This window comes from Felis catus, chromosome F2 (assembly GCF_018350175.1).
Source record: "Felis catus isolate Fca126 chromosome F2, F.catus_Fca126_mat1.0, whole genome shotgun sequence".
NCBI classification, from domain to species: Eukaryota; Metazoa; Chordata; class Mammalia; order Carnivora; family Felidae; genus Felis; species Felis catus.
Genome location: NC_058385.1, coordinates 81,683,990 through 81,703,364, shown reverse-complemented (window position 1 = coordinate 81,703,364; position 19,375 = coordinate 81,683,990). Strand labels below are relative to the sequence as shown.

Below are 19,375 nucleotides of genomic sequence, written 5' to 3'. Positions count from 1 at the left end.
TGAGGAGGGGCTGAGTGGGAGGAGCACTGGGTGCTGGTTAGATGCGGGGGGGTTTGGTGGTTCAGTGCTCCTGCCCTAGGGGAGGATGGGGGGGGGTACGGGGAAACAGGCCCACCCTCCCCCTCCTACACGACACATCGATCTCTCCTTGTTGGCCTCAGGGTTCGACATCAGTTCTGCTGCCCATGGAGCCCAGACACCAAGAGACAGCTGCAGGGCTATGGGCTGGGTGACCTTGACTCATACTCCCAGCCCGAAACCTCAGTGGGGCTCACAGCAGGGCTCTGGGGGCAGGGAGGTGAGAGCTGCCCGCAGGCGCCCCCGTGCCCGCACACACTCATGCTCTTCTGTGGCCCGCGCCTGCGCATACATGTCCCTTACCCCAGGGCTGGGGACGGCTGGGGACTGCTGCCTTTCCCCCACCCTGCCCGGCCGGGGGAGCAGTCCAGGGGTCCTGTGACGAGGCCCCGCGGCCCGGGCAAGGGGACTGAGGGGCAGGGAGGCCAGTGGAGGCTCTTGCCCTGAGACCTGACCCCGGGCTCAGAGAAGACCTCGCACGCCTGTGTGGCAGGACACAGAGTTTGGGGTCTGCGGGGTCCCAGGGCAGGGCGCTTGGCTGGGGAGTAGGCTGGCTGGCATCTGCCGGGGGGGGGGCATTCCGAGGGCAGGAGGACGCGTGGCCACCTTCTGTGTGCAGCAGCGTGGGCACAGCAGAGGGCAGGAGAAAAGGGTGACCGGTCGATCCCCGACCGACACCTGCCCCACCTCTCCAGTGCTACCCGGCATCCAGGCAGCGGCCCTCAGGGAGCCCGTGGAGACTGTCGGGGAGGGAGGGGGACAGAGGGAGGAGGGTGGTGGCAGAGGTGCGGTGGGGGTGCGGTCCATCTGTGATGGTGGTGGGCAGGGGGAGACAGGGGCGGGGTGGTGACGACAGAGGGGACAGTACCGCCGGCTGGGAAGGGGGCTCTGGACCAGCCTGTCCCCGTGGCCGCCCTCCAAGAAGAAGGGACAAGACTTGACCCCGGCCGCGGGGTTCCTGGGGCCCACGGGGGCCGGCCCCCCACCCCGGCCCCTGCCCGCACTCAGGCAGCACCTCCACACGGAGACGTAGATGATGATCAGCATGAGCAGGGTGAGGGACGACACGCCACAGCCCACGATGAGCGTCACCGATGGCACGGTCCCCTTGTCCATGTTCTGAGGGTTCCAGGGCGGGAGAAAGCGGAGTGAGGGCCCGGCCTCGTGGGCGCTCTGTGGCCCCGAAGGCTGGGGGGCGGGGGTGCCAGGGTGGAGCCTTCCCTCTGCACCCCCAGCACTCCCCACCCCCCCACCCCCGTGCTGCCCCTGCCCCTGGCCTGGGCAGTCCCGTGAGGGGCTTCTCCTCTCTTGCTGGAGGCGGGGCCTTCGCTGGCGTAGGTACAGTCACCTGCTGATGAAGCCTTTGCCTACACTTCACAGACCTCCCGCCCCCACCCGATTCCAGAGGACGCTCTCCCTGTGTCACAGGCAGGTCACAGGGCCCCCCCCACCCCCCCGCCCCAGACAGCTCTCCCAGCCCGCACGCCTCGGGAAGGCCAGCCGACAGCAGAACGCGGGGCTCCCTGCACCGGCCCCTTGGCTCCCGCTGCATCCGACCGGCATCCGACTGGCACCTCCAGCCTCCACTGCCTCGAACCCCGTTCCCTCCGCCGACACCGCTGCCCCGCAGCCCCTCCAGGCGCCCCGGCTTTACGCTCTTCCCTCGACGTCCCTTCTGCTCTGCCAGGTCCCTGTGTTTCACCTACTGTGCTTGGCCCGCTGATCTGCACCCCCACCCCTGCCCTGGCCTGGCCCCCACAGCTCTTCTCCAAGTGGTGACCAGAGAATTTTGTAAAATGCCATTAGAGGCCACGTCCCTGCCCCGCTCAGAGTGCTCCCCTGTCCCAGAGTGCTCCCCTGCCCTGATCACAGCTCTCCCTGCCCCGCTCAAAGTGCTCCCCTGCCCCCACTGACTGCTCCCTGCCCTGCTCCGAGTGCTCCCCCGCCCAGCTCACAGCACTCCATGGCGCACTTGGAGTGCTCCCCTGCCCCACTCAGAGTGCTCCCCTGCACTGCTTACAGCACTCTGTGCCCCCCTTGGAGTGCCCCCTGCGCCACTCAGAGTGCTCTCTGCCCCGCTCAGAATGCTCTCCTGCCCCACTCAGAGTGCTCCCCTGCCCCGCTCAGAGTACTCCCCTGCCCTGCTGGAAGTGCTCCCTGCCCCACTTAGAGTGCTCTCCTGCCCTGATCACAGCGTTCCCTGCCCCGTTACAGTGCTCCCCTGCCCCCACTGAGTGCTCCAGTGCCCTGCTCACAGTGCTCCCTGCCCCGCTCAGAATGCTGCCCTGCCCCACTCAGAGTGCTCCCTGCCCTGATCACAGCTCTCCCCGCCGCGCTCAGAGTGCTCCCCTGCCCTGCTCAGAGTGCTCCCCTGCCCCGCTCAGAGTGCTCCCCTGCCCCGCTCAGAGTGCTCCCTACCCACGCCCCACCCCCAAACTGTGAATGCTCCCAAGGCCACTGGGCCTAGCCCTGCCCACCTTCTGCCTCCGCCTCATGAGACTGCCCCGTCACCTGGCTGCCTCCTTGTTCCCACCTCAGAGCTTTTGCACCAGACGGTCCCTCTGCCCAGAACACCCTTGCCAGTATGTCGGTGGTGGTGCCTCTGGTGCCTCTCAGAGGGGCCTCAGGCTGGAAAACAGACCAGTTTCTCCCCCCCACGTAGCTCAGCGCAGCCCTGAGCGCCTAGCTGGTCCGTGCTTACGCACGCACCACGTGTTCGCCCCGCCCCCCGCGTGACTGCCGGCCCACACGTCCACGTCAAGGGCCACGCCGAGCCCCAGCGGGCAGGGCACCCTGGTAAGCGGCGTGCTGGCACGTGGCAGGGGGACGGCACGCTTGTTGAGCACTGACCGCGGCTCCTCGGTGGGAGGGTCCCAAGAGGGTGGTCTCTGCGGGCCCTCCCCGGCCCGCTGCCTCTGGGCTTGAGGGGGAGCGGGTGTGCTGGGGACATGATCAGGAAAGCACGGCTGGGGGACAAGGGGCTGCTTAGGGGCCCCCACCCTAAGGGGGACACTCCTATCCCTGCTCCAGTCTGACTCGGCCGACACCATTCAGGGCAGCTCTCAGAGCCCGGCTGAGCCCGGCACGCTGCACCGGGCCTCTCCCACTCCGCTGGCTCCTGAAGGCCCAGCCCCGCGGTTCTGCCCTCAGATGGTGCCTCCCGCCTTCCTCAGGCACCTAGAGTCGGAGCCCCCGGACAGGGCACCCACACCCAGCCGACAGCGTGGGGTCCACCCACGTGCGTGCTGTTCCTGCGGCCTGGACGGCCCTTCCCCACACTGGAAACACCACTTCCCGCCCCCCAGGCCCTTCAGTTCCGGCCTGGGTCCCCCTGCTGGGGGAGGCTGGCTGTCCCTGCAGCCGGTGTCCTCGTGTTCCTGAGCCCCCTTGGGCCAGGCCCGGCCCGGACGCTCAGTCGATGAGGCCGGCTGGGTGAACGGACACGGGAAGGCGGGCTCCAGGAAGATGAGGAAAGTCGTCCAAGGTCAGCCAAGCGGCCAGCAGCCCCTGGAGGCATGACCCAGGGTGCGGCTCCCACACAAACTCGTGTGTCCACACAGGGAGGTGGAGGACCCCAGGGAGGCGGGGGCTCGAGGCCACGGCCCGCACCCTTGAACTTGCCAGGTAACCCCGAAGGCCGGCTGGCCACGCAAGTCACGGGTGGCCAAGCAAGTGGCTCGCACCCGCCCCGTGGCCGGCTGCGGCCCCGACCTCCGTGGCCATCTGCCTCCATCTGCCCTCATTAGGCCTGGCAGCCACGTGCCCGCCCACTCCCTCCCCCTCCACCTGGCTCATCCGTCACTCCTGACAGCCCCGGCCCCGCAGGTTCTAGACGACGTGGGGAAGAGAAGGGGACAGGATGAGTGGGCAGGGGTCCCAGGGAACTCTAGCTCTTGTTGGGGGTTGGGGGGCCAGATTAGAAATCTCCAGGGCAAGAGATTGGCTCCAACCCACACACAGAGAGAGAAAAGGTAGAAGCCAGCCGGCCTCCTGCTGGAGACAGGCTCCCTAGCCAAGTTCGGTGCCACCCCAGGGCCTTTGCACATGCTCCTCTCACTGCCCAGTGCTCTTCCTCTGACCTTCACGGGGCTGGCTCTTCCCTCAGCTTAGATGTCACCACCTCACAGAGACCCTCACTGAACACTGAGTCTGAGCCAGCCCCTTATCTCTCTGCCCCCTCATCTCCTTTTGAGACTTTCCAGGGTCCCGGCCCTCCCCCTACCCAGGGGCTCTCTCTTTTGTCGTCTATGTGGTTACGTTGATTTCTACCACATCAGCTCCCTGCTTTCAATCTTCTCCCCAACCGTGTGCACATCTGATGCATCCTAAACACAGATTTCCTCCTTCCGGCACCACCTCTGTTGTGCTGCTACTGCTCCAACACCGCCCATGGCTCACAGCTCCCACGTAAATAAGTCCTCACGCCACCACAGCCTAATTCCTGCCCCACTGAGGCTTGACCCCAGTCACAGGCTGAGCCCTGACCCTGGTGAGGCTAGGAACACGGTTTCAGGCACATCACAGAAACACCACCAGCAACAACCGTGCTTTATAGAAGCCCGTACTTGCCAGGCCACGCTGAGTGCTGTGAATATCTCACGGAGCTCGGTCCCCGCTGCAGCTCGGAGGCAGACAGCATCGCCCCCTCACAGATGTGACTCAGAGCAGTTACTCAACCTTCCAGCGGTCAGCGGCACGGCTGGCATCTGACATTCTGCTTCCACGCAGAGCTCCGGCGGGAGTGGGGGACACCTGGGCCCTGTCTCCCTTCCCTCCTTGCCCTGGCCTGGGATCTCATCTGTCCCTGGCTCCTGGGGTGTGATCACAGCACCCCATCCATACCCCGGCTCTAGACTCCAGTCCCTTGTGGCCACTCCATACTGCAGGATTCCCGGCGCGTCCACCTGCTCAGACCCGGATCCCCACGCCTGCCCAACCCCATCCCGCCCCAGCCCAGCCCAGCCCACCTCTGCCACCACCCCACCTGCCAGCTGGGTTCTTGTGCCGCCACTCCTGCTGGGATCCCTCCGAGACACCAATCCCACACCGTTCTCCAGCCCCCCCACGGCCCCCCGGCTCCCCACTGCCCTCAGGACGCAGCCCCAGCTCGCCCCAGCCCCGGCCTTGCCACGGCGTCCGCACCCCTGCCCTCTGAGCCCCACCTTGTCTCCCGCTTGCTTTCTGCCGTCCTCACTTTGCCCGGGACGACTGTCACTCCTCTTCTCTAAGCTCAGCTGCTGAACTCCTGCTCACCCCTCAGGGCCCCACTCCAAACCTCCTCTTCATGTGCGCCTCCCGAACCACCACCCCCCCAGGAGGGAAGGAGGCTGCTGCCGTGTCCCCCGCCTGTCTGAACACACATCCGTCCCCCGCATCAGACCCCGTGCTCCTCCGGGACGGGACTAGACCTGGCACGGGCCGCGCCCCAGGCACTCACAGGGCTCGGACGGGCTGATGGGGTGCACGGCAGCTCAGTCCCTCCCACTCAGGATCTCTGGGGTCACCCCTCGCTGGGGCCAGAGCCGGCCGGGAAAGGAGAGGGAGACGCTAGCAGGCGAGCACGGGGTGGGGGTAGAGCCCACCCCAGCGCTTCTGGCGCTCTGACTCGGAGCTCACCCCGTGCCCTTGAGGGAGGGGGTCACCCGATCAGGCAGAGCCAACTCTGGCATCGTCTTACAGACGAGGAAACCGAGGCTCGCCGTGGCCAGTGGGGGAGAACTCCTGTACCTTCAGCCTCAACTCCTTTCAGGGGGACGGGGACGGGGTCCCGCCTTTACGCACACAGACACGCTGGGTCCGCAGCTGCCGACCCCCCTAGCAAACAAAACCTCAAACTGTTCACAGACCGAGACTCTGTGCTCCCGTCTGCCCGCCCCGGCACAGAGGCCTCCGGACGCTTGCCCCTGGAGGCAGCCGGCACAGGTCGGTGGTCCGGGAGAAGTCCGGGACACCAAGCCCTCCGCTCCTGGTTTCACAGCACCACCACCCACCCCTCGCCGGAGCTCGGCCCCCGGCCCGGACACCGCCTTTCTGTGGGAGGCTCTGTCCGCAGCACACGGGGGCCCTCCCACGCTGCAGACCCTGGTGGAGGAGACCCCCCCCCATCAACCGGTCGCCCCCTCACAGTCACCCTGAGTAACACACGACCACTTCCGTTCTATAGGAGGGGAAACAGAGGCTCCGAGGGGTGGAAGGCCAGGCCAGAGTCACTGTGTGTCAGGGCCAAGCCAGGGTTTCAACACTAACTCCAGGCACGCATCCCACTCCGGAACCCTCCCCTGCCCCGTGCCTTCCTCCTCACACTCCAGAGAATGAGCAGCCACCTGGGGGTTCTGTTTGCTCTGGTCTCGCAGGGAACTCAGAAAGCCCCCAGCCCCACTGGTGACAGAAGGGGCCTGCCGCTTTAGCGCTGACGACTACCTATGCAGACAGTCACCTCTTCCAGGGAGCCCCCCAGGATGGCCCTGGTTCCTGCCTGCAGGACCCTGGCCCAGAACCAGCAACACCAACAGCCCTGTCACAGGGACAGCCGGATGGGGGAGGGTACACTGAGGTCAGGCCCAAAAGCAGAGACCCCCGTCCAGCCAGACTTGCCCCAGGACCTAGGGCCTTCCCCAGGAAGGCTGTAGACCCTGAGGGCACGCTCCCCAGGCCTCGGTTTCCCTGCCTGTTAATGGAAGGTTTACGGCAATGACCTCTAAGGTCCTGTCCAGCTCCATCCCCATCAGGGACCCTGGCTGACAACGTCACTCTCCGAACCCACGTCCCACTGGACAAAGGGGGTGGTGGGCAGAACATTCCCAGAAAGGCCTGGAGCTATTTTCCACACGGAACCCAGGGGTTCCTGAGGGCAGATCTGTGATACCCCCATCCGACGAGGGCCTGCTACCCCAAACACCCAGGAAAGCCCGGTCCCCCCTCCCCACGGTCCGTCCTCCACATCTGCTGCTCAGTGATCCTTCCCCACCGGGCCTGGACCCAGGGTCTCTGTGGGCAAAGACCCCAGCCCCTTCCCTCCTCGGGGGCCCAGTGGATAGGGGGGCTTCCTGGGACCCCGTGAATGGAGCCCGGCACTGGGCAAGACGGCCCATCAGCTCCAGTGGGCCAAGCCCAGCACCCAGGGCTCCAGCCTGGGAGCTGGCCCCAGATGCCGTCGCCATAGAAACCGGCAGCCCCCACAAGAATCACGGGAACAAAAGGGAGGCCCCTGAGATGATGGGGCCTTCCCCAGGAGGGCTGGGGACCGGGGCCAGACCCAGCACCCTCAGGCACTCCAGGACTCCTACCTGGGGACGCGGCTGCCTCCAGAGGCCAGGGTCTACTTGGGGAGGTTGGGGAGGGTCTCCCATTTAGGTGGCAGCTCCTCCCTCGCCCAGGGGGGCCAGGACCCTGCCCCCCAGCTGGGGGGACGCCGACCAGGTGAAGGGGGACGCCAGCTCCGCCAGGCCAAGCCTTCCCCTCCGGGCCCCCAAAAGCCTGGGCCCAGCCTGCCCGGCTCCCCGAAGGGTCGGTTCCCTCCAAGGCCCCAAGCCCCCAAGGAGAGTGGGGGAGACTCACCCATCAGTCACTGGGGGGGGGCGGGGGGAGGGGAGAGGTGCCCAGCCCCTCCCCGGCCAGTCCCCAACTCCACACCGCCACCCACCCGGCTCCCACCCGCCGTCTCCAGAGGCCGGCCCCGGCCAGGCCGCGGGGGGCGGCCGGGCGCACGGCCCCGGGCAGGGATGAGTCCGGCCCCTCCCGCGCCAGTCCTGCGCCGGAAGCGCCCGCCCCGCGCCCCCCGCGCCCCCCGCGCCCGTCGCCCCCGCGCGGCCCGGCCGGGGTCTCACCGCGTCGGCGCTGAGCTGGGCTAAGATGGCGAAGGTGGAGAGCCGGTCACAGAGGCAGCGCGTCCGGAGGGCGTCGAGGGGCACCGTGCGGCAGCCGCGCCACGACCAGGGCCCGAGCTGCGGGGGGGCGGGGGAGGAGGGCCTGGGGGGGCGGGACACACGGGGAGGGGGGGACAGGGGCGGCGTGAGCGGCGGGCGGCCGGCGGCCCGGCCCCCTGTCCCCGCCGGCCCGCGCCCGCACCTGCGCCCGCAGCCGCGCGCCCGCCCCGCCGCCGGCCCCCGGAGCCCCGCGCCCCATGGCCGCCGCCGAGCCACGGGAGAGCGAGTCGCGGGAGCGCGGGGCGCCGGGCCCTGGCCCCGCGCCCGGAGAGCGCCCCGCCCGCCGCGCCCCCAGCGCCGGAGCCGAGCGGAGCCGGAGCCGGAGCCGGAGCCGAGCCCGAGCCCGAGCCCGAGCCGGATCCGGAGCCCGAGCCGGAACCGGAGCCCGAGCCGGAGCCGGAGCCCGAGCCCGAGCCGGAGCCGAGCCCGAGCCGAGCCCGAGCCGAGCCGGGGGCGGCAGGCGGGGCGGGGGCGCGCCGGGAGGGGTGCCGGGGCCGCCCCCGCTACTCCGCCCCCGGAGCCCGGCGCGGCGCTGGTGACCTTGGGACCGCCCCCGCCCCCGCATCCACCTCCGCCGGGCTGGTCGCCCCCCGGTGTGCGCCGCCCGAGGCCTGGGACAGAACGGCCTTCCCCGCTGTCTAGAGGCCCCTCGTTGCGCCTTGCCATTTAAACACGGGGACTGAAGGACTCCGGCGCTCTGCGCACCGGTCGCTGTGGATGCGAGTCCCCCACCCTTCAAGGCCGGCCCGCGGGTCCGGGAACTTAGGAGCCTCCGGCCTGCACACCTGGTCCTGGGCTGGGCCTGCCTTCCCTCTGCCTGCCGGCCGCCCGGCAGAAGGCGCCCATGGGGCGCGGGCCCCGGGTTGGGGAGGGGGGCTCCGGGAGGTCTGAGGGGGCCAGACTGCCACTCGGCACTTGAGGCCCCACAAAGCTGCGCGTGCCCTGCCTCTGAAGCCGGAGCCGCAAAAGGCCTGCCCTCTCCCCAAGTAACTCGGGCCCCGTGCCTGCCCCCAGGACTTTCGGGGAACATTCTAGGTCTCGGCAGCGAGGGTCTTCCCAAGGCCTGCCCCGGAGTCCCGCATCAGCTCCACTTCCTCGGGGCCCGAGGGAGCCACCGAATGCCTCCAGAACCTTCCGCTCGCCTGCTTCCCCCCCACCAGCCAGCTCTCCTGTGTGCGGGGCAGGCTGGGGGCCCAGCCGCTCCCTGCCCAGTGCTCCCCACAGGAGCCCTGACCACGCGCGCGTGCACGCACACACACTCACACACCCCCCCCCCGAGTGCCACTCTGCTAGCTGTGTCCTAGCTGTGTCACCTCGGGAAGGTTCCCGTCCTCAGCCCTAGCTCGCTCCCTCAGCTCTAAAACCGGGGGGCGGGACAGCCCAGAGGGTGAACACTCTTGAGGCGCCCGGCACAGGGCTGGCGTCTGCAGGGGTGCTCAGGCTCCGGAGCTGCAGGTACCAGAGAGCCCAGAGTCTGTGGAATTGGAGATGTTACACAACCCCCTTCCAGAGCTTCAGGCCCAGGGGAGAAGGGATATACTCCGAGCTGGGCCAGAAGCCAGGGCCTGGGCCTTTGTCCGTTCTCCTCCCTCGGGGAAGGACACGCCCCCTCGGTACCTTGGAGGAAAACTGAGGCCAGAGGGGGCTGGGCCCAGGAGCCAGCCCTAGGCTCTGCGGGCTGCATCGGGGCTCTGTGGCCCCGGGAGCCCCCACCCCCAACCCTGTGCTCCAGCCAGACTGCTCAGTCTCTGAGTTCAGTGAGAAAAGAGGACGCCCCCAAGGGTTGGGGCCCTCCATAAAATAAACGCAGGAGTAGCCATTAGCCCTGGGGGAGCGTGGGGGGGGGGCAAAAATCAAAGCCTACTGAGGCTACGGCAGACACCTCTCCTCTTCCTTCCTCCCGAGAGGGAAAGACCCCTCACCGCAAACGAGAACCGACGACGCACGATGGCAGGAATGTCAAGGGAGTCCCGGAGCTCCCAGTGACACCCCAGGTCCAGCCTGGTCCTCCCCACACCATTGGCCAGAGGTTTGTCAGGGCCTCGCTGGGGTGCCCTGGTGCACCCCACGCTCCCCCTGCGTCCCCCAGCACCGCGCAGGACAGGGCTGCGGGGCGCGAGGCCCTGGCTGACCCCAGCCTCTGCTCCTGCCGTCTGTCCCCGCTCCTAGCAGGAGCGGCCTGTTCTCACGCCCCGGGGCTGCATGCGTAGCTACAGCCTTCCAGGCGCAAGCCACTGACCGGACCCCGAGAAGGCCGACGGCACAGGCAACGCGCTCCGAGAGAGAGTCCCGCAGGCCGTTCCCGTCTGGAGACAGAGCCCGACTGCTTGTCCGTGACATTAGCCCGGCAGCTGCTCGGAAGAGCAGGCGTCTGTGGCCGGCCTCCCGGGTTCCGGTCACGGCTGTGCTTCTCACGATTCAGGCCCGGACACTGCCTCTGCTCTCGTGCGCTGAGCAGAGTCGGGCAGGGGAGTGGGGGTGGGGGAGAGACCTGGAACCCGGCTCTCTGCCTGGGAGGACCAGGCGGGGACAGCTCCCTGAGGCCTGGGGTGAGAGGAGTCGGGCTGGCTGGGGCCGGCAGCCTGGCAGGTTCCCAGCCGGTGCTGGAGAGTCTGCAGGACGCCAGGCTGATAGCTGCAGGCCACCTCCTGGGAGAATGGCCTCGAAGGGCTCCTGATGAGGACGCTAATTAGCTTATCAGCCTCTCAGAGGAGGGGGTGAGGGGCCGCTGCCCACTTTGCCTGCCCGGCAGCCTCGGGCCACGGAGGGCACAAGAAAACACCCACTCCCGCTTCAGAGAACCTCCCTTCGGGCTGGCAGTCCAGGAGGCCGGCAGCTGGTAGTGGATCTGGAAGGCGCCGGACCTGGAACCAGGGGGCTGGGGCTCATCCAGACCCCGCAGGGCCAGGGTGCACGCTCCCTCGGCTGCGCCTCTCCCCGGCTCCGGCAGGCCCCCGTGGCCTGTACCAGGCTTGGGCTCCTGACATGCAGCACAGGGACAGGGACCGTCTTCCGGCTCCCTCTCACACATGGATAATAACCGCGCCCTGTGCGTTTTATTTTAAGCTTTGCAGTAACCCTCAGCTCCACTGTGTAGATAAAGAAGCTGAAGCCCAGAGTAGAGAGAGAGGTGGCCCGCCCAAGGCCCCAGCCCAGGCCAGGGAAAGAGGTTGCTCCGATGGTCAGCCGAGCCTGCCGTGCTGCCCTTCACACCAGCCAAGGACTGACATCGAGCAAGACAGGTGGCTGGGTGGTCCCTGACCCGAGCACCCCATCGGCATCTTAGGCACCCCCCGACCTGGGAAAGGCCAGGGAGTTCTCGGCCCTTCTGGCGGCAAAACCTCTAGGAGGCATCTTCTTATACCTCAACATCTGGGAGCTCTTGCCACATGTGACCGGAATCCTTCCTGCCTCGGGGACACCTGTTCTCATCTCTGCAACACGGGCAGGTCATTGCCTCCTCCTGCACACAGCGACCGCAATGGGAGACCGTTTGCTGCCTCTTGTCTGAGCTTCAGAAACTCGGAATACTGGGTCATGGAGCCAACCCCCCACCTCCCTGAGCCCAGGCCTGAGGAATCTGGGTCACTGACACCTGCCCCTCCCCTCACCAGGCCCAGGGTGACAGAAGGAGCTGGGGCAGTGGCACCCCCCGGGACCAGGAGGGCAGGGGGGTCCAGGGGTTAGAGCAGGAGCCCCTCCCTGCCTGGCTTGAGGGGGTCGCTGGGCCCCTCGGATCAAGGGTCCCCTAAAACGGCTATGTCTCCTCCATCAGACCAGGGCTCCCAGGGCAGAGCCATGCCTCCCTCGTCGCACCACCGACGTGCTGCGAGGCCAGGCTGGCTCTGCCCCTATGGCCCCCACGGCCACCACGGCTACCATGGCCATCATGGCCACGGCCAGCTCCCAGCCCCTGCAGCCAGGCCGTCCCTGACCCACAGCTTCTGTCTCCGGGGACCTTCTCCCATCACACGCTCCACACTGCTCACGGCTTCGGGGTCCTGTTCGGCCTCCTCCTCTGGGAGGGCAGGCCCGGACCCAGCCGCTCGGCGTCGGCACGCAGTGGAGGTGGGACAGCCCTCTGCCCCTCTAAGCTCTCGCTGCCAGAGGTCAGCCTCCAGGCCCCGCTGCCTCCCTCCCATACCTGCAGCCGGCCACCCAGCAGACCCCACTGGCCTCCGTGTAAACGGCACCAAAGTCTGACCGCCGCTCGCCGCCCCCCGAGGCACCACCCTGGTGGGACCCCCACCGAATCTCCCGGCCACTGTGGCCGCTGCCCCCCACAGTGCCAGCGCCCCGTCGTCCTCTGCTCAAGCTCCCCAACCCCCTCCTCCCTCAAGGACCCCCACCCTCCCTGAGCTGACCCAGCACTCTGACCCTCCAGGGCTCCCCTCTGGCCACTTCTGGGCGCTGGACCCCAGCTCCCAGTGCAAACCCCCACCTCATTTCATGCTTAGTTCAGTGGGGGGCCACCACCTCGTCCCTGCGTCCCACGCCAGAGCGCCTCAGAGAAGACAGGCTGTCTCCCATCCGCCACGGGCCTGGTCCCCAGCCTGGCTCAGGCAGCACCTCCAAGGCACCTCCCCGGGGCCCCAGGGTGGGTGGGAGCCAAGGGGTGTCAGAGACCCTGGAAGGAGGCTCAGCCCACGAGGGGGGAATGGGGCAGCCAAGGCCGGTCCCCCCTTGGGCAGATCCCATCCTGGCCACTCGGAGCTGAGGTGCCCCTCCTGTGAAGTGGGCACAGATCCTCACCCAGCACCCTGTTCGGGGAGACACAGGGACACACGGCCCACAGGCCTGGCGCTCTCACGGTATATCAGGGGACGGTGATGGGGAGGGTGTGCCGAGAGCCCCCAGCCCCACCCCCGTCCACTGCTCCAACCAGGGCATTCGCTGCTGGTTCACGATGCCTCCTGCCAGCCCACGAAGCAGCTCTGTTACAGGACTGTGCCCAGCAGGGTCCCCTGGGGTTTGATGGGCTAATTCGCACCAGAGTGTAAATGACTCACGGGTGTCCTCCCACACAACAGGAAGAAGGGAAGAAGCCAGAGTGGCACAGCACAGCCGGATGGGGCAACAGGGAGCAGGCAAAGTGTCTCTGCAGGTGGGGGCTTCTAGGGGCTCCTCAAGGCTTCTCAGCCTGGCCTTGGAGGTCCTCAACAGCCAGGCCTCGACTTGTGCTCCCCAAACCGACTATGCCAGGCACAGGCCCTGCTAAAGGATGCCTCACCCATCAGGAGGCCCACCTCCCACCTCTGCCTATTGACTTTTGAGCCATAGATCAAGGCTCGTGCTGAGTCTCCTCCTCCAGGGAGCCTGCCGGGATAGCCTATGAATTCTTCAGCATTGTGCCTGACCCCTCCTTCGGGTCCTGCCCTGCTTCTGTGCTGAGACTCCCCTCCTGGGTCCTACCTCACCCAGCAACCAGAGCTCATCGTGACTCCCGAGCCCCCTGGGCCCGCGGGAACCGCTGATGACCCAGAACACAGCTGCCCTCTCCTGCTTCCAGGCCTCGGTTGTGGCCGGTGCCTCTGACCACATGTCCTCCCGTCCCCTGGCTGACTCACTTGGTCCTCCAGGGGTCCCCAGAGCCCCTGCTGCCTCTGGGAGGTCTCCGTGAGCGCCCCCGCCCCTTCCGTGCCCAGCGCCTGTCTGCTGCCAGCTTGTGGGAACCAGCAGGGCTGGCTGAATCCGCTGCCCCGGGGCTTGGCCCACATCAGCCCCATCCTGTCTTGGTCCAGGGCCTGGGAACAACACCCGTGGTCCTGAGGGGACCCTGGTGTCTGTGACCCGTAGCCCCAGGGGGATGGACACCCGCCTGACCTGGGTCTTGCTAAGTGAGCCGCCAGGTGAGGCCCGTGCTCCTGCCTGTGGGGCCGCCTCTCCTGGTGCTGACAGCGTCTGGGCCTCGTGGCTACAGCACCCGTGGCCGCTCTCGCTCCTCACGACGCCTGGTGCCAGGCTCCCCGCTCCCTCCTGGCGCAGCGGGCCCGCCTGCCCCGGAATCGCGGCTCTCCCCACGGTCTGGACTCTCGTCCTCACCCTCTCCACCCACCCAGGTGACCAGGGTCCCCGGAGAGGCCGGGACCCTGGGCTCCCCAGCCCTGCAAGAAAGTGATCTGGCCTCAGAGGCCAGGCTCCCGCCGACCCCGTTCCCCTCCCTGGCCCCTCCCGGGTCGGAGGCCGCCACCCTAGAGGTCCTACCTGAGCCTGTCGCTTCCCTCAGAACTTTCCCTGGTGCTCATCCAGCCAAGCCGTCCACGTGTCACCTACCCCCGCCAACCGAGGGCCCACTGCCCTGACACCCAGCCCCGCTCATGCTCCAACCACGGGCTCCTTCGCTGGTCATTCGGGAAGCGTCTCCCCGGCCTGTGTATGCGGGCCCTGAGCTGAGTGTCCCCTGACTGCGACAGATCCCAAACCCGGCCACGCGCCACAGCCAGGCCCGGTCACCTCCAAGATGCCCTCACCGCTGCCCCCACCCTACGGTACCAGCAACATCGCCACGTCACCGCCACGTCACCGCCACGTCGCCGCCACGCTATTTCCAGCCACGCCGTCCGCGTGCATGGGGCCGCCGCCGCCGTGGGGCACGAGAATGACGCCATCACACGGCCACCGGGGCCATCACCACCACCAGCAGCAGCATCGAAGCCATGGATGCCACCGTATCTGTCCCCTCGCGACAGCGTCAGTCCCGCCACACCCGCGACCGCCGGCCGTCCAGCCCTCGCGGCCACCGTCACCACCCGCCGCCACCAAGAGCGCACTCGTCACCACCACGGTCACCGCCACGGCTGTAGCCTCACAGTCCCCGGTGTCACCTCCACCGTTAGCATCACCATCACGCCCGCCATCACCACCTCAGAACCAGCCGCACGACCAAGACGGACGCTGACTCGCAACCCCCGTCACCGACGCGCAACAGCGTCTCCTCGGCACCTGCCACATCCGGGGCGCTGCGGAGGCGGAACCCTCACGTCCTGCCAGCCAGGACAGAGGCGCGGGCGGCCTCACCACTGCCGTGGCCACCCCGGACCCCACGCCGTCGCCGCGGCCTGCCCCTGACCCCACCTTCCAGGGAATCACCTGACTCCCAAAGGCCCGTGATTCAGGCCACCTCACGGCCATCCCACCACCCCCACTTCTAAGGGCCTCTGCAGCGAGGCGTAGAAAGGAGGGCGGACAGCCACGGCCCCTGGCCGACCACCTGGGCGTCCTTCCCGGGCCTGCCCCGCATGTGGCCGGCCCACGGGCAGGCGAGCAGGCAGTCACCGCCCCCAGGGCCCCCAGCAGGGGCATGAGGCCACCGGGAAGTGGGACTAAGACCTTTCTGCCACAGAAAACGAACAGTTGCGCCCCGGCAGAGGGAAGCAAGTGTCTCACGGGAGGAAGATCACCTCCCAAGTCCACCCCATGGCACGGACGCCTGCCTCAGTTCCTTTGCACGTGCTGCACCGGGGCCCAGAGAGCCTCTGCCACCCGCCTCCGGGTTTTGCGCCCAGCCCAGGAGCCCCCTACCGGGAAGCCTGTCCCCCACTGCTTTGGCCCCTCGCCCTGGCCCACCCCCCCCCAGGGCACGTGCTGTCCCCACAGGGCACCGTGCCAGCTAGTGACACAAGCCCCCTGGAGTAGGGTAAGGATGGCACCTACTCACCGATTATTTCCCGGCCCCACAATCTGTGCTCGACACACATCACCTCGCTTCAGAACTGTAGCAACCCGTTTACAGATGTGGAAACTGAGGCTCAAGGAGACGACAGGCTCGTCCACGGCGACCCCATTAGTAAGAAATGGGGCCGAGATCTGAGTCCAGGCTGCGGCGGCTCAGACGCCTGCCCCCTGCCCCTCGTTAGCTGCTGTGTCGTGGTAGGACCCTGGTGGGCACCCCAGACACGTGGGCGTGGGCGTGGACAGGGACGGATGCCCACGCAGGGCAGCCGGTGGTGTGGGTGGGCCTGGGAGGCCGTGGAGAGCGGGGCTCCCAGGAGGAGGAAGGAGACTGGGGTCCAGCGGGAGGCGGCAGGATGGGGTCTGGGCAGCGGGCAGCCCCCAACCCTGACCCCTCCTCCGGGGAGGATGATGTGGGGCCACAGGGCTAGTGCGGTGAGCCTCACTGTGAATGCAGAGTCTCGGCAGGGCACGCGTGGAGGGACAGAGGGACGGATGAACGGAGCCCCGCTAGGAGCACCTTAGAGCAACTGTGTGCTTGTCAGGCCCAGGCCCTCCCCAGAGCCCCCTGCTCTGTCCCCACACACATGGCCCCACAAGGCAGCTCCCCTTTCACCCCGAGGCACCCACCCCTCCAGCCCAGGGTCCTAGCGCCAACACGGCTTCCTGTGGGCCCACCCCCTCCTCCCCGAGGGTGACTCCGGGCCCCTTATCCTCACTCCCCACCTGCCCCCAAGGCAGGGCCTGGCACGGGCTCACGGAGCAGGGCCTGTGGGGAGGGGGTGCTGAGGGAAACGGCCCCGCCTGGTCCCAGGCCCCTCTTCCAAGGCCTCTGGCTGCTCGGTCACGTGACCAGGGACAGGCAAGGTGGTTGACTCAATCTGCACCCACAGCCGCCCTATCTCCCACCCCTACAGGCCTCCCACCAGCCAGCCACGTGCCACCCAGTATGACCCCACTCTACCAGGCAGATCCCGTGAGCCCCGGGGCCTGCCCTCCCTGACTTGCCACCTTGGCCCCCCTCCCCTTCGCTACGCTCACCGGGCCGCCTGCGGGTGTGGAGACGCTAGACGACGGACGACAAAGGGGGACCCCGTCACAGCCGGACACAGCCCAGCAGGAGGCTCGCGGGCCCTGACCCTTCTTCCAGGAAAGGCCCCCACCCCCAGATGCCCCCTCCACGCCAACGCCCGCGGGTCCTCGAGCACGTGTCTGCCACCCCCACGGTGCCCCCGGCAGGTTCCGCCCCCTCCCCTGCGGAAGCCCCTCTCCAGACACGCCTCACCAGCACTGTCACAGGCCGAGCAGCAGCTGGCAGCGCTTTCCCTAGCAGAGAAAGAAAGGAGAGCAGGGGAGGGGGCCGGGGGAGGGGGCGGGCCAGGGGAGGGCTGGGGCCAGGGCCAGCTCTGGGCCTTCACTGGCAGTTTCCACCCTCTGCCGTCGCCTGGGAGGCGCCTGGTGGGGGCTGGGGGCTGGTGGGCGCTCCTCTTGTCCATCGCACGGTCAAGGCAACTGAGGCCGGGGCTTGCGTGGCCAGTGTGAGCAGAGCCAGGGATTCCTGAGCTGGAGGGAGGGGCCATCCTGACCAGCCAGCCGTGGCTATTGGACCCCCACAGACCCCCAGTCGTTGGGACAAGCAGGTCCAAGAGGACCCCCAGTGGGGACAACTTGGAGCCGCGTCACGGGCAAGCTCAGGTCCTTTGACCCTGCCCTCCCGGGAGGGCCCCTCTCACCCCATATGTGAGAGTGGGATGGGGGTGGGCTCACCCGGGTGGATATCCTATTGGGTGGGTGCTACGGGGGCACCTTGATGGCAGGACATTGTCACCGAAGTCAGACCACGCTGGGCAGATTGGATGCAGGAAAGATGTGTTCAGGGAATGAATGAGTGAGTGAATGAATGAATGAATGAATGAATGAGTGAATGGACAAATTTCCAGTCCCCTGAGGATGAGGGGACCCCCTTCAATGGGGCACATGCCAGCAGCCTCCTCTGTTCACCTCCTGAGGATCCCTGGCAGGGGAAACTCTTGGGCAGCAGAGGAGACCCTGCCCTGGGGCGGGGCCCACATCCTGCAGGGGGAGAGGCAACCAGGAAGCGGGAGCTCGGGGCCCCTCGGACTCGCTGCTAACTGGGGTCTGAGGTGGGAAGTGGTGGACAGGAGTGCGGGTGTAGGAAATGGGCGGGAAGGTCTCTGAGCCTCCCAGAGCAGGCGGCGTTTGAGGCGAGAGCAGAGCTGGGCACAGATGGGCTGAGAGTCCCGGCTGCCCCGAGGGGGGGGGCCGTGAGGGGGCCCGTGGGGTGCAGAGCAGTGGCTGGGGCGGCCGGGCTGTGAGCCGGGGTGCAGGACACTGGAGCTGTCGGTGGGCCACGACCTGGGGACCTGTCCGCCCCCTCCAGCTCCCGGCCCTGCAAGGAGACTCAGCAGCCCCTTCGGGAGGGGGCAGGCCCACAGGAGGGCCCAGCCAGCCCCCTACCCCCCAAGAACAAAGTCGGGGGAGACTCAGAGGAGGGAAGGGCACTGGGGAAGGGGCTGGGCAGAGTCCAGGGCTGCGGAGGGTGGGTGGTTTCGCCATCCCCTCCCATCTCCCCCCTGCCTGCCTCCTCTGCTCCCATCAGAAACCAGCCTTCGTGGGAGGAATCCATCTGGGAACCAGCCGCTGACAACGACCCGGGGGCCCTGCCAACTCTCCCTTCCGCTGGCGCCCCCCCCCCCCCGCCCCGCGGCCTGCCCCTCACTGCTCTCTCCAAGGAAACCAAGGATGGGGGCAAGGCTCTTAAAGGGACCAGGACACACACACAGGTGCAGGGACCCCAGGGAAGGGGCCGGGCCCCGGGGCCTGAGTATCCCTGTGTGGCAGGGCCGGGGAGGGGCGGGGGCTGGGGGCTGCAGCACAGACCGTCATGGGCCGAGGGGGGGCCCCCGCTTGTCAGACAGCACCTTGGGTCTGCCTCCCCGGCAGACCGAGAGCTTGTGCACGCAAACGAGGCACATCGGAAGAGCCTGCAGTGGGGTCAGGCTTTAAGACAGGAGCCCCACGGAGCGTGCAGGACGCTGGCCTCTCGGCCAGACTGTCCCCGTGTCCGCCGTGCCGGCTCAGGTGGCAGAGAGTAAGGGTGCCAAGAGCCACGGCACGAGGGAACCCCCAACCCGGTGGGATTCCCAGAGCCTCCACGGCCGATGTGAGCGTGGGTCCCGGAGCTGGGGACGCGGTGGGGGTGGCACCCGGCCCTTCCCGGGGCCCCTGCGTGGCAGGCCCCCAGCAGACACCCCCGAACGCTGGCGTCGCAGGAGGAGCCCTCTCGGAGAGCCCCTGCCCCCGGCCGGCACGCTGGGCCTCGGCGTACGACAAGCAGGTCAGGGCAAAGCCCACGTTCTCCGACTCTCCCGCTCTGAGTCAGCGACGGCCGAGGAGGACAGCAGCGGCTGGCTCAGGAGCACAGGGCCCGGGGCCCAGGAGGTGCTCCGGGCCTTCGCGAGCCCCCATCACCCCCCGGCCCGCCCATCCCGCGCTCATCAGAGTCCTGAACAGAGCTCTGCGAGAACCCCTCTCTCTCCCTAACACCCCCACTCCGCAGGCCCTCGCTGCTGCCGGGGCCGGGCCGGCGGAGGGCTGCGGGCTGAGGTCCCGGAGCGGGCGATCGGGGTCTTCGGCGGGGAGGGCGGGATTCGGCCACATGACTGGGGCTGCTGGGGCAA

The 19,375-nt window shown here is 68.0% G+C and overlaps 1 protein-coding gene across 8 annotated transcripts in view; it reads right to left on the bottom strand.

The window, feature by feature from the left end:
* Positions 1 to 19,375, bottom strand: part of ADGRB1 (adhesion G protein-coupled receptor B1) — a 79,855-nt gene that overhangs the window by 22,822 nt on the left and 37,658 nt on the right. For all 8 annotated transcript variants that reach the window (XM_045049947.1, XM_045049951.1, XM_045049952.1 and 5 more), the window contains exons 18-19: positions 7,905 to 8,046; positions 1,094 to 1,197 (exon numbers count right to left, since the gene is read on the bottom strand). In XM_045049947.1, the coding sequence (XP_044905882.1) occupies positions 1,094 to 1,197; positions 7,905 to 8,046 (246 nt within the window). The remainder of the gene's footprint in view (positions 1 to 1,093; positions 1,198 to 7,904; positions 8,047 to 19,375) is intronic.